Below are 14835 nucleotides of genomic sequence, written 5' to 3' on the forward strand. Positions count from 1 at the left end.
ATATCCTCAGAGTTCCAAAGGGATGGTCTGTTTACATTTGGGTGCACTGTATGCTTAACTGAAAAAGATGCCAATGTGGTTACTGTTAAGAAATCAACCGAAGTTTTTTTTTTGTTTTTGTTGTAGGGTTTTAGGGACACCAGCAACTTACGCCATATTGCGCCGTATATACTATAACTGTAAATTGCGTGTGTTCTGTGGTCGATTTGTCTTTTAGCTGGATGAAAAACCCGAGTTTCCGGCAGAAGAAACCATGCCACCCACGTCTGAGACCGACTAACTCAGCTACGTTGTGAAAAAGGGCCAGAAAAATTCCTCACGTCGTCGACGGGATTCCAACTTGGGTCTTTTCCACCCAGTGTGGGGGGACGCCGATTCTATCAACTGTGTTATCCACCAGAGCGCCACCGAAGACTAGAGAAAGTATCATTATTGTGAACCATACTAATCTGTGAATTTTAGACTTAAAGTCTCACACCACCGAGGTCAAACTTCGTCCATGAGTTGTCCTAGCACTGTACAGTGAAAATCAGCCAAAAGATGTTTTGCTTTTCTTTAAAGGAAAGTTCAGTTAATCTTAAAGATATTTCGTTAATCATTGGATTTGTCAGGTACAGAGGTATTTTGACAGCCAATTCAATTTACAGATGATTAATAACAAGTTCACGTGATACCTGGCTCAGTTATGAAAATATCTGACTGGGTTAATATAATAATTATAATAGTTTTAAGACGTTATCAAAAAATTTTTTTTTTAGAAATTTCTCCACTCCTTAAAACTTGCAGTTATAGATCCGGATCGGATCTTGACAGCCTAATGGCAATCTGTTATTGATATCTGACCTATTCGAATATCTTAACTTATTAAAGTCTATGATAGCATCTAAAAGCCAGCATAATAAAAGGTTTTACAGAGAATAAAAGACTTTCAAACCAAAATATCTGTATATTTGTTTTCTGGCTGAAGAGTTTGGCAATGGCTGACGAAACAGAAGCTGCAAGAAAAAAAGTGAAACTTCTCCTATGTAGTGTGGAAAAGTGAGAAAATGATTTAGTGGTTTGTTGTAGTTTCATCTGATCCGAACTTCTTTAAGAGATGAACTTTTCACAGTGGAGTTCCAGATACTTATTTTATTCTCTTTGCAGTTTTTCTATTTCCATAAGTTTATTCAGGAAGATTCTTAAACAAATGATGTGTAGTATAAGAGCTAAGCAGAAATGGAGAGAAAGAGGTGGCAATATCACGAATCAAGTAACTTTTCCACCAGTTTTAGCATCAGTTGAATATTATTTTAGTTTTCCAAAGAGAGAACTCGGGCATGTTTGATTGACACGAGTTGTATTTTTTTAGCTTGGAAGTTTGTGATGTTGATTGCCTGAACATCTTCCCAATGGATTGTATTTTTGTTTTCAAAACGATATTAATTCATGAGTCAATGTTTTTTGAACGAAACTGTACTGTTTGTGTAATGTATTTCTTAAATCTGCAGGGGGGAGGGAAACATTAAATCAAAACTATTTCTTCTTTCCCGTTTTATTGGTTTTACAAAAAAAGAAATACAATTGGCTGGACTATTGATGAAGAGAATAAAAAAGGTTTGTGCAGAAAAACAAATCTGAAATACAAAGACTGAAAAAGAAATGCTTCAATTCAAATATGTCCACGCATTTAGAAAAACCCTACGTTATCATCTTGCAGATGCTTTATTCAGTAATGGAGAAAATTTTCTTAGTTTGAACACGTAAGCTTATCAGTTTATTTGAAAAACAACTAAAATAAAACTTAGTGTTTTTGGAAATTTAATAACAAAAATACTTTAACTACAGTAGTGCAATTTTGTTTTGTTTCTAGATAACAAGAGAGGATCGTTTTATATGCTAATAGTAGAAGGAAGACGCATAACCTTAAAACAGAATGAAGGATAAAGTTGGCCTCGTTCTTTGGGGTTTTTAAGGCACAAAACAAAAAGATGAACTTGAGTAATTCTTATAAAGTTGTGCTAAATGGGATCTACTGAACTTATTTTATCTGGTGTATTAGCATTCTGTGGCTATCGTGTATTTTTATGAGCGAGAAAAAGGAATGAAACGTGGATACTGATGGCTTTGTACTTTTAAAGATCCGGGGATATTTGTTTTTCTATTTATTTAAATTGTGGTTAATCACCTATCTCATTCTTCTGAATCAGATATACTGGTTCTGCAGCTAATCGACTATTTTGGTTATTAATATATTTATAAAGAATTCTTAAAATTTTCAGAAACTTTCTTTATCTGAATAAAGGCAAGACGTTATTATGAAATAGGGCTTCTTTATAGTAGTAGTATGGTTTTAGGAACATTGGCGACTAAGGCCACGTTGCTCCGTGTATATATATCTGTAAATCGAGTGTGTTCTGTGGTCAATTTTCTGCTTTATGGATGGAAACTCGAGTTTCCGGGAGAAAAAACCATGCTGCCCTCGCCAGAGACCGAATAATTCGGCCATGCTATGAAAAAGGCCTAGAAAAATTCCTTCCATCATTGATGGGACTCAAATCCAGGTGTTTTCCACCCGGTATGGGCAGGATGGCGATTCTCCCAACTGTGCTACCCAAGTATTATGACGAAGTAGAACTTTTACATCTCAATGTAAGAATCTGAATTCCTCCTTATAAGCATTGACGTTTTTAAAATAACTGTTAGATATCATTCTATAATGTACTGATAATTTTCTCCACCAAGCTATTTTGAATTCTTGAATACTATGAGATTAACTTAATATAAATTTAAAATATTAAAATAAAATTTTAATTAAAATATAAATTTCGATAATTTGATATCATGCTCACTAAACATCTTTCCCACATGTACCCTATATATTTTTAAAAGGAAATATACTTTAAAAGTTAAAATAGTAATCGTTTTAAGGCTAAAATAAATCAAAGGATTTTCTTCACTTATAAACAAATATTTTAAGATTCTTTCATTTGTGGCTTTGCAATGCCATACGATAGAGAAAATTACAGAAACTGTCACGATGAGGCGCTGCTCTTGCAAACAACCGTTGTAAACTTCTTTTAAAAATTATTTTTCTTTACAATTTTCTCCGGATATTTTTCGAATTGTATTTACCTTTCTCATTTCTCATTAATATAACCATAGTTTTAATATAAAAATTGTAATAAAATATTTTCTGTAATTAATGTAAATTTGGCAATTATGGTTGCAAGAGATTCTTTTAATGTAAACTGTGTGCTTACTGTTGCTGTCATAGTTGCTGTTCAACTATGATGTCATGAGTAAATAAATAAATAAACAAACAAACACATTTGAAATAAATAAACAAATACACAAATTTATAAAACAATATTAAATGAATAAAATTTTAAATATTTAAATAAATAAATAAATAAATATATTTTAAATATATAAATAAAATAAATAAATTTGTAAAAAAAATAAATTTTTAAATTAATAAATAAACAAATTTTGTTTATTTATTAGGATTAGCACATAAGGATTCCTTATTATATCATCAGTCAATAAACAAATTTGTAAATAAATAAACAAATTTGTAAATAAATAAATATATTTTTAAATAAATAAATAAACAAATTTGTAAATAAGTAAATAAATTCGTAAATAAATATGCAAAAACACGAATGTATTTAGAGATCCCACTTTGATGCTTCGAAAAAACTGGCACAGCTTCATCGTTTATTATTTAAAATATTATTTGAGTTTTTACAATATATTTTTAAAATGCTCAGATTCTTCTTTCAGGTTTTTCTTTAGATATCTTACTATTTAATTTATAACAGAATGTGGATTAGCCTTACTTAAAGATCCGAATTCCCGAACTTTAACAAAGACCGTAAAAAGAAAACCTTTTCAAATAACTCTTGAACTGTTTGGAAATACAGTATACTTTTCATTATTCACTCTCTTCTATTAAAATCGCGTTCTAGTTTTGTGGGACAACCACGGCCGATTGTTTCTATAAACGAAAGTTAACTTTGAAGTTCTCCCCGCCAGCGACCATGTTTTTTTTAACGATTGATGTTTTGACCTATTTAGCAATCATAACTGAAATTGAATTTTTAAAAATATTCTGTGTTTTTCTTATTCAAATACGCATTATGGTAATCTTCAGGAACAAAATATATGTCCTTAACAAACCAACACATGTGAATTGGATCTCTTTCTTGATATTTAAAATTATATTTAGATTTTAAAATATTGCATCTGCTTTCCGGTAACGATGCAAAAGCTCCTTGATGGACGCTTCCTGGCACGACTGTAGAGTACTCCTAGACAGTGACCTTGCAAGGAGAACATTGTAATGTCCTTCATTTTGCAAGCTGTAGCTCAAAATGACTAATCATCAGGGAAGTAGCTATTTCTTTAGTTTTCTCACTTGGACGCCAGTTTTCTGGCTTGGAAGACGCCCTCTTGCGGTACACGGGAATATGACAAATAATATAGTCCTCCTTACCTACATTAGTGCTAGAAGTTGTGAATTTCAAAAAAGCTTATATTTGAAAATTGGTTTTGCTCGGTTTGGGAGTTTGACGAGCACTTTTGTTGGATTGGTCGACGTTTTTTTTTCTTTTTTTTGTTTTTCAACACACAACACACTTACCAATAGGCGACATTGCGTGTCATCTTCCACTGAACTGTTCAATCGTATGTGGTCCACACACGCGAACTGACGAGGAAGACACCAGTAATGGGCTTGATTGTGGGTCTACAGAACACCGGGCGTGCATAGGTTTCCATGGTGATCACGAACATTTACTCCAGTAACCGTTATGAGGAGTGCGCTGTTTCTGTAGGGTCTGTTGAGGCCCAAAGTGTCCCATGTGGCAGGCACCGGCGTGGCACGAATGCCACGATGTAGATGGCGCTACGGAGGTCACACTACCCATTTCCCTGCCGAGCTCTACATCACTATTGGTCCCGTCATCCTGGGCTTTCATCTGGTTGGCGTAGAACTCCCATAGTTTACCGATGATCACTGTAGCGAGGTTGCTTCCGTGGTTGTGCTCGATCATCCTCAGCACAAACACTCCGTCCCATCCCAGATAGTTGGCTGTGATCTTCCTGGATACGCGAGATATCTCCGAGATGCTGAACATTCGCGTTCTCCATAAGGTGAGACGGATAAAGGCCAGTCGGTTGCAGGGAAAGCAACGCCACACCCAGAAGATCAAACTGGCAGAATTTAGAGGCAAGAGGAAGGCGAGGTAGAACCACACCACGGAGAAAATCTTCTCGTTGAACACATTAATGGGCAGGACACAACGGCAGATGTAGGTACGCAGCCCACCCTGCATGGCGGCTCGGACTTGGCACAAAGTTTGCAGGGGAAACCTAGGGGAGTTCCACCAGTCCCCGTCGGAAGCTAAACGGCGGAGGAGTTCCACCCCGTGCTTGAAGTATCCTCGACCCATGAACGCAGTCAGCAGGAGGAACTGGAGAAACACGTTGACCACGTACAAGGTCTTCACCAAAAGGTAAAGAAGGCAGAGGTAGCGGCTTGGACCCGTCCCGCATCGACAAGCCACTGGCACTCGACACGAAGGGTCCGCACAACATCCCACGTTCCCGCTAATCATGGTGTGAAACTGGTCCACGAATTCTGCCAGTAGAGCTTCTCGCTGTTGACATCCCGGAGGCAGACTGGCTATGTCGGATGCCCTCTTCAACAGACGTCGTAGCTTGACTCCGGCGTTGTGGGCACACGCTCCCCACAGGATGAAAGGCAAATGGAAACAACAGCCCTGTACCAGGAGGATGAGAGGAGACCACTGATAATAGGTGACCCTAACGCGGCGAAGTCGATCTGTAGTTCCCGAGGCAGTGTCTTCGAAACCAGCGAATTCTATTTCGTCTGGAAGTGGCTTCGCATCGAGGGCAGTTTCAGGGGCTTCACTCCCTTCATCCTGGTCGTCGGCCACGAGGTAATAGGTTGAAGTGGTCCAGCAGTAGCTATTGACGTAACGGGTTTGGCTTTCGGTGAAGAAGGTCGGCGTGAAACATTCGATAGGATCCCCGATGTACTGCTTGGTGAAGATGGGTAGAGCTAGGAACATAAACACTAGCAGAGTGTACTTCCGGTTTAGCTTGTCCACGCCATCATCGATGGGCACGTGGATTCCGCCGATCAGGTCGTGGAAGCGGAAGAGGAATGACATGTTATGTATGGTGGGTCAGCCAATGGGAGTCCTAGAGTGGAAATGGAGGCTGGTCGACGGATGTCGATCGAGGAGTTGAATGGAGATGAGTTTAAAGCAGAGGCAGCGAAGGAAACTATGGAACAGGGTGAGGAGATTTGGACCACGAGCTGAACAACACTAATGACGGGGGTGATGCAGTAGGAAACTTGCATGGCCGGGGTTCGGCGTATTCCTAAAGAAAGAAACGAAAAACATAAAAACAGATGGCACAACTGGAGATTTAAAGACAAATTCTATATAACTAAAAAACATTCTTTCTTAAGACATCCTCCACACTCAATTACTGAAAATTATATAACAAAGACACTCTAAAAATACTAAAAGGATTCATAGAGGGCGTTGTAGTCATCCCATTAGTGTTATTGCTAGCAAAGTGGTTACGTTGAAAAGAGAAGCAATTTTTTTATCCACAAATTAGTGTTTTTTACACTTACCAGGCGTCGCAGCTCACACTGAGAGTTCTCCACTTCCTCTTGTCGAATCTAGCTATTCCCAATGCATGGCGGGTAAGTGTTTTACGTAAAGGCGAATCCTGCAACCGTGCGAATTACGTGATCCGCCAGCAGCCTGGCACGCGAACTGCGAGAGAGTGAGAGAGACAGAACGACCCGCGTTACACACTTAACCCTCGGTGTCTCTCTTCTTTGCATCGCTGGACGCGTCATCCGTTTCGTTGTGGTGATGACGTCACTCAGCGAGCCCCGAAGAAGTGGCCTCCAGACCTGGATCCACTAGGCAGAGAACCTGCCACGTCCTATGATCGCCCTTGAGTTAGGACAGAATCTGTTAATGTTGCCGGTCCTAATTCAATGAAATTTCAAACTGTAGTTTGAACAGTTCTGAGATGACATTTAAGGGAGTTAATTGGAGTTAAAATCGTTTGATGTACGTAGAAGGGTTGAAGTAACCGAGAAATGCACATTCACCTATTCCTAAAGGAAATGGGACCCTTGGTAGATACTATAGTTCGACAACAGCTCTCAAGGGGGTTAAATAGAAAATAATGACTCGCGCCGTACACAGAAGGGGTCCGTTGATAGCGGAAGAAGATGATGCTGCTCTTGCTCTTCTCTATCCTCTTGTAAAGATGACTTCAAATTCTTTGTGAAGCTAATAAAAAAAAAATTTTGCACAGAAGGTGGAGTTACAGAGGAGGGGAAGGGGTTGGTGATTCCCCGTCCCTCTATCTCTCACTCTCTCTCTCTTTCTTGGAGGACGTTGCTTATCAAATCTTGTCGCTAAGTCGTTATGGAGGGAAGGATGCCTTAGGGAGAACCACAAAAGAAAGTAAATAGTTTCGCTCTATAATCGCTTATTCATATATTAAGTGCAGGACGTTGGCCTCGCTAGCACAGATAAGGGCCGGTGACTTCATTTGTAATGTTTATGTATACAAAGGAGTTGCTCCAAATATAGTTTTCCTTGAATTACAAAAGATGTTTGGTCATAAATATGCTTATTGCTATTGTTGTACGCAGTGAATGCATGATTTCTTCAATTGCTTTCTGGCTGTGGTTTCACAAAAGACGTGGTGATATTCTCTCTAGTTTTTGCTTCCTTTTTTTAGAAAAAATTCCTTTTTGTTCCTCAATTCCATAATTTGTTTTTGTTCCTTTTTTTAATTTTTTTCTCCTCATCGGGATGAAATTTTTTTTTTAATATTTTGGTTAGTTGCTTAAATTCTTTTCTCCTACCTTTATTATTTTATGCCTCGCTGCAATTTATTTTTTTCCTCTTCCTAATTATTTCAAAATTTTATTGAGTTTTTAATTCTATTAATAGTTAAAAAAAAACAGTCAATAGAATTAAAAACGTCGAGGGAGTCTAGTTCCAGATTTGGTGTTTAGAAAATTTGTTTACATCTTTAATGTTGTTAGGTGGGTTTCAATAAACATGATTATCAATCCAAATCGCATTCAGTGTATCTTGTAATTGGAAATCTTCATTCGATATCCAGGTGTAGCTCCACATTTAGCCATTCTTCCATCAGGATATTTGTCAGCTGCTGTATCGTGGTCGGTAGAGAACTGCAAACTTCTCACTTGGTTCAGACCTAGAGGGCTAGGCAGCCAATTAGGGTAGATGTTGGAAATATCTGGGAATGTTCCTCGAACCATTCAGATACAATTTTTGCACGGTGGCCAGTTGTACTGTCGTCTCGAAAGAATCCATCGCACGAGTACAAACAAATGAAGCGTTGCAGGGTGAAGTTGGGATGAGGGGTAAGAGCGAACGCAGTCCGTACCAGCAGAAACCTCATACCATGATACCACCTCTAGCAGCTTAGTGGTGGATATGAGATTGTCTGGAAACACGGCTTCATGAAGTTCCCATCACACTTTCACCTTAACACTGGTGCAAAAGTGTAAATCGAGACTCGTCAGACCACATGATCTTTTTTTACTCTTCCACAGTCCTAGCGTTTATGGCAACAGTTCAATCGAATCTTTTCGATTTTTTACAGAAAGAAGTGGTTTTCATATACGCATACCACTGTCAAATTCCAGTTTCTTCAATTCCCGCTGGAAATTGTCTTTCTTTCATAAATTGAATTTTTCGGTCATTTGTTACACACTGGAACTTCTATTCTGACATACAATTCGCTATGAATGAATTCCTGCGATCTCGTTCTTGGAGTATTAACTTTCTGCCGCATTTCTTCCTTTTTGAGCTGCATTCTCCTCATTGTATACGTTTGAGATGGTGCTTTCGACACATCACTGATTTCCTTACCTTTCTGAATTGTGGCTCCTGCTAAACGTGCTTCAACAATAATACCATTTTTAAAAATCGGGAAGATCGTCTTCTTCCCCATGATGGATCTTCTAAGAAGCTCCAGGAAAGTGTAGAGTATTTATGTGATACCAAGGATATTGTGATTGACCACATCATGTAACACTTTATATCTCCATATAGTACGTATCATTGTCTATTGAGACAAATTGTAAAAGGTTTCTAATTTTTGGTCAATGAGTATATATCACTAAGCTACTTTCTAGTTAAAATATTCCCTTTGCCTTCCATGCTTTCAAGAAATTTTTAATGGCTCCCATGGACTTTGATGACATCACCAACACTCTGTAGGGGGGGAGGGAGAAACTTGCTACATTTTCAGTCACAGAACTCAGTTACCCCGGGAAAAATTACTTCATTTCATCTTTATTGCACTAAAAGAAAACTAAACATACACTGTGATGCCACTTTATTAGGTACACTCCTGCTGTGCACACAAATGGTTTGTCCCACAACGTTGCAAGTCACATAATCACAATGCAGCAGAACAACCTTTCTAGTATCAGTTAAGCGTACAAACCGTAGCAAGAATGGGGAAAAGGAGTGGTCTAACGGACTTCGAACGTGGCATGGTAGCAGGTGCAAGACGTGCTGGACAAAGCATCTCTGAAACGGCAGTTCTCCTGAACTTTTCACGCACCACAGTTTCAAGGGTGTATCGAGAATGGTGCAACGAACAGAAAACATCCTCTCAACGGCACTCCTGTGGAAGAAAATCGCTTGTTGATGAGAGAGGTCAGAGGAAGATGGCTAGAATTGTGCAAGCAAACAGACGGTCCACAATGTCGCACATCACGTCAGAATACAACCTTGGTGCGCAGAACAAAATATCGCAACGGACCACTAGTTGCACTTTGTCGCGAATGGGCTACAACAGCCGACGGCCACATCACGTACCTTTGTTATCAATGAAGAACAAGGGAGGACGCCTCCTGTGGGCACAGCAACACCAGCATTGGACTATCGAGGATTGGAAAACAGTTGCTTGGTCTGACGAGTCGAAGTTCCTGGTGCATCATGTTGATTGAAGGCTTAGAATTTGCCGAAAACAGCGTGAATCCGTGGACCCGTCATGTCTGACGACTGCTGTGGAAGGTGGTGGTGGTGGTGGGGCCAGTATTATGGTGTGGGGAATGATTTCTTTCCACACTTTGAGTCCATTGATACCCATAGATTCATGTCTCAATGCCACATCGTACCTCAACACCGTTGCTGACCAAGTGCATCCGTTCATGTTGACAGTTTATTCTCAGTCAGTTGGTTACTTCCAGCAGGATAATGCGCCGGTGCACAAAGCCCGAATCACTATGGAATGGTTCGAGGAACATGACAATGACTTTTCATTGCTGCAGTGGCCCTCTCAGTCCGCGGATCTCGATCCTATTAAACATCTTTGGGATGAGCTGGAAAGGGCTGTTCGCTGCAGGCCTACACCTCCGTTGAATCTCAAGGGAATTGCGTGACACACTCATAACTGCATGGTACTCCATTTCTGCACAACGTTTTCAGCATCTTGTTCAATCCATGCCTAGACGAATTCAGGCTGTTTTGAAGGCTAAAGGAGGCCGAACACGCTACTATTAGGTGTACCTAATAAAGTGGCAGCACAGTGTATAACTACAACACTAACCCTGAACATCACTTACCAACACACACACACACACATTGTGAAATTTCCTTTCCCACTTTTAAGATTTAATAATTTGAAATCTATAGAATCAAAAACCGAGTTTTCGGGAGAAGAAACATTCTACTCTCCCCTAAGACATTAACTCAACAACGTTGTGAAAAAGACCCATAAAATTTCCTCTGATCATTAACAGGATTCGAACTGAGGTCTATTCCACCCGGGGTGGGGAGGACAGCGATTATACCAACTATGCTACCCACGAGGTCCGTTAAGCGATTTATTCACTCCAATAACAAATTAGCTTTTGCGTTCGTCATTAAAAGGAACGGCTCTGGAATTGACCCTCACCCTCTAATGTGTTACTGTTCAGCCAGACTCTCGAGAATTATACTGGTATGTCTGATCACGATACAAGTATCAAAGAAAATCTTCCACGACTTTCCGGGAGAAGCCCAAGTTTATGGCATCCATTTTAGTGCAATAGCTTTGACAAGTTTATAGATTTTATAGCGTTTGTTATTGATACCGTGACGTATTTACTTCATAGTTTTGTGATGGATGTTGTGACATAAATACCCCACAACATCCATCAAGATAATGTATGTAATAAATATACGTAACGTATTTACGTCGCAATATAATGTGTGTAATATAAAGTAATAAAGTATGTAATACAAATATATGTAATATATTTTGACGTACTTACGTCACAATACTATGATGGATACAGTGACATTTTTACGTCACAATATTGTGACGTATTTTCGTCACAATATAATGTATGTAATATAAAGTGTATAATAAGTGTACATAATAATGTATGTAATATATTTACATCTCAGTATTGCGATGGATATTGTGATGTATTTGTATTGTGACATATTTACGTTACAATAGCCGACCGGGCTAGCCGAGTGGGTAAAGTACCTGCCCGGCAACCCAAAGGTCGCGGGTTCGATTCCCGCCTCGGGCTTGGATCAAAGTACTGCAAAAACCTTGGGAGGTGCAATATGGCCACAGCAGCCGATGCGCCAACAACTACCAAATCAACGTTACAATACGTGATGGATATTGTGACGTACTTACATCACAATCTAATGTATGTAATAATGTATGCATAAGTGTACATAATAATGTATGTAATATACATTTATAGTATGGCGATGGATATTGTGATGTACTTATATTGTGACATATTTACGTCACAATACTGTGATGGATATTGTGACGTACTTACATCACAATCTAATGTATGTACTAAGTGTACATACTCTGAAGTCACGGACATCCTCTACGACATTGCCCGCATTGCCCGGCCATACGGTTTGAAGATCAATGCTGATAAGACAAAGGCCCTGACAACAGATGGGTTGCAAGCCACCATCTATCTCGAAGGCGTCCAGATCGAGCAAGTGCAGGACTTTAAATACCTTGGGTCGCTGGTCCAGGAGAAGAAAGTTGCATCCACCATGGAAATCCACAGCAGAATTGGACAGGCGGCCACTGCGTTCGCCTCGCTCAAATGGTGTCTGTGGAAGAGGACCAACATTTCATCAAAGACTAAAATCCGACTCTTCCGGACTTTGATCCTGCCCATTCTCCTTTACGGATCAGAAACATGGATTTGTCTCAAGCTAGAGTTAAACAAACTTTAGGTATTCCAAATGCGATGCCTGCGGCAGATTTTGGGCATCTCACTTCGTGACCACATCACTAATGATACCATCCGCGCCAGATGCCAACAGCAACCAACCATTGCCGACCAAATCCAGAAGCGAAGGCTTAGATGGTTTGGCCACGTATGTAGAATGGGCACGAACAGAATACCATCCACACTCCTTTGGAGACAACGACCCACCCAATGGAGCATCCAACGGACCGCGCCTAGGAAAACGTGGGCCAAGCAAGTGGAAAATGACTTGAAGAGCCGACGTCTCGACCTTAACCGGGCCAGGACTGACGCCATGGATCGTAAAGTATGGAAGAACATCACAGAGCAAGTCCGAAACCCTGCGGCACTTACAGCAGCATACTGGTTGCGTGGCCAACCGCCTTCCCCAGCTGCCAGCTAAAGACCAAGAAGAAGAAGTGTACATAATAATGTATGCAATGTATTGTTACGTATTTTACGTCACTGTGATGGATATTGTGACGTATAATTAAGTCACTGTGATAGATATTGTGACATATTTTGTCACAATATGATTTACGTAATATAAAGTATGGAAATATGTACAAAGTATGTAATATACGGACGTTATAATATATGTAATATACGCACGTAATAATGTATGCAATATATGCTTGTAATAATGTACGTTAATACGTCTTTATGTTCTTATTTACGTGTTTAGAGACGTACTGACTTGGTAGGCATTATGGTCAGAAGTGCAGTTTTCCACCAGATTGAAGTCCATCCTTCACAATTAAAATTTTCTTTTTTTTTTTAAGCTATTAAAATATAAAGGCGAGGGATTTGCAAACTGGGGAAGGGGGCTTTTAGGACCATCGTCTTGTTGCACTATATAATAACGTCTTCTGCTGCAGAGAAATTGATTCTTTTAACTGCAACTATCGCTGTTGGCAATTAAAAAGGCCATCAAAGATTGTGCTTTGCATTAACCCAGTGTCATTAAAGAACGTCCATTTGCTTGTTCGTGTGAGTGAACAAATGTGACCGCGTTCATCAGTGATGTTATTAGCCGCCAGTGATCGAATATTTTCGAAAATGTCTAATTTATTGCTGTGTCTTAAATGAGGGCAATTATCACAACGAATAACACAACTTTTTGAAATTAATTAAAACCGAACCAAACACCTGCATGGTTACAGTGGGAACGCCACCAACCGAATTCCGATTTTGGGTTGGAAAGGCAACTAATTGCCAAGAAAACGATTCTATTTAATTAACCGAATGCTGCTGTAAAATTAACATCCTTTGCTTCACTGCGTGATAAGTAAATATGTAGTTAGGGGGGGAGAGAAAGAAATATTTAGAAATTGCTCAGTTTGCAATGTTTAGTCAACGAAACCTTCACCCACTAGATGGCGCCAGTAACCACTCATCACTTGATCGTAAAAAATTGTGAACTTCGTCTGATATAGGCTACTCAGGTTAATCTGTGTTAAGCGCCAATGCAGTAAAGCTATGACGCGTCAGTATATATTGTCTCTATATTTGCGTGTATTGTATGGTCGGGTTGTCTGTGCGGGAGAAATACCGGAGTTTCCGGAGGTAAAACTATGCAATTCTCGTCCAATGCTGACTAACTGTACCATGGTGTGAACATTCCCTTACGTCAACCGGGATTCGAACGTAGGCCTTTAACGGTAGACGTAACCACTTGCTATCAGCGAGGATACTAACTAGATCTCGTTATGAAAAGCCTGTCAAAGTTCAGATCGAGAACGAATTCAAACCAGGACCTTTTCATGTGGTTTTTCAGTCCATTCTTCAAGAAACCGATGCAATACGAAGAGTGCAGTCTTGTGAGAACATGATAAGAAGTGTTTACAATGAGATCGATTATTCGAATCGTCGATGATCCGTACGCTTTAAAGAACATAGAGGTCACGCCATCTATATATGATGTGAACATATCAGTTTGTTTTCCCTCTTTTGAAATATTGACAATGAAACAAATTTACATTACAGTGAAATGATAACTGCAGTGTTTCGGTTATGTAATGTGCACTATCTCATCTCGACCTTTCTGTTAGTCCATAAAAATGTAGCCACTACTTTATCCACAACCCTAGTGAGAAGTGTGCTAGGCTTAGTTATATAACCTAGATGGAGAATGATATTTCAGCTGAAGAAAAAAACATTTCTCTGATGTAAATGAAGCTTTTGAAAGACGCGTTACATGGCATAGGAGGAAGAGACCCAGCGTGGCAGCTATGAAACGGTTTGCGATTGAATCCAATCGATGAAGTGATAACCTTATTAAAGGCTTTTCAAGCTGGGTGAAAGAGATAATGTCACATAAAGGATCGGCATTCTACTTTACCGGTAGGCGTACTGGTACAAAGCAGGCCACTCTTTACTAATAATGATCATGGATGAGGCCTGCCATAGTCAAGGGTGTGTGGCAGGTCTGGCGTCACTAAGTTTCTGCAAATCGCCTGCACAGAAATGGACGTTTTGCAAGAAGACCTACGATGTGTATTTCATTGAATTTCCGACACCGT

The 14835-nt window shown here is 39.5% G+C and overlaps 1 protein-coding gene across 1 annotated transcript in view; it reads right to left on the reverse strand.

Annotated features, from left to right (window-relative positions):
- Positions 1-4766: 4766 nt before the first annotated feature.
- LOC150083490 (innexin unc-9-like) overlaps positions 4767-14835 on the reverse strand; it is a 103397-nt gene continuing 93328 nt past the window's right edge. The window contains exon 3 of the mRNA XM_090378511.1: positions 4767-6393. Coding sequence (XP_090234637.1) covers positions 4767-6179 — 1413 coding nt within the window. The 5' untranslated portion in view covers positions 6180-6393. The remainder of the gene's footprint in view (positions 6394-14835) is intronic.

Source organism: Mastigoproctus giganteus, chromosome 7, assembly GCF_048544385.1.
Source record: "Mastigoproctus giganteus isolate SK-2022 chromosome 7, ASM4854438v1, whole genome shotgun sequence".
Classification (NCBI taxonomy): Eukaryota; Metazoa; Arthropoda; class Arachnida; order Uropygi; family Thelyphonidae; genus Mastigoproctus; species Mastigoproctus giganteus.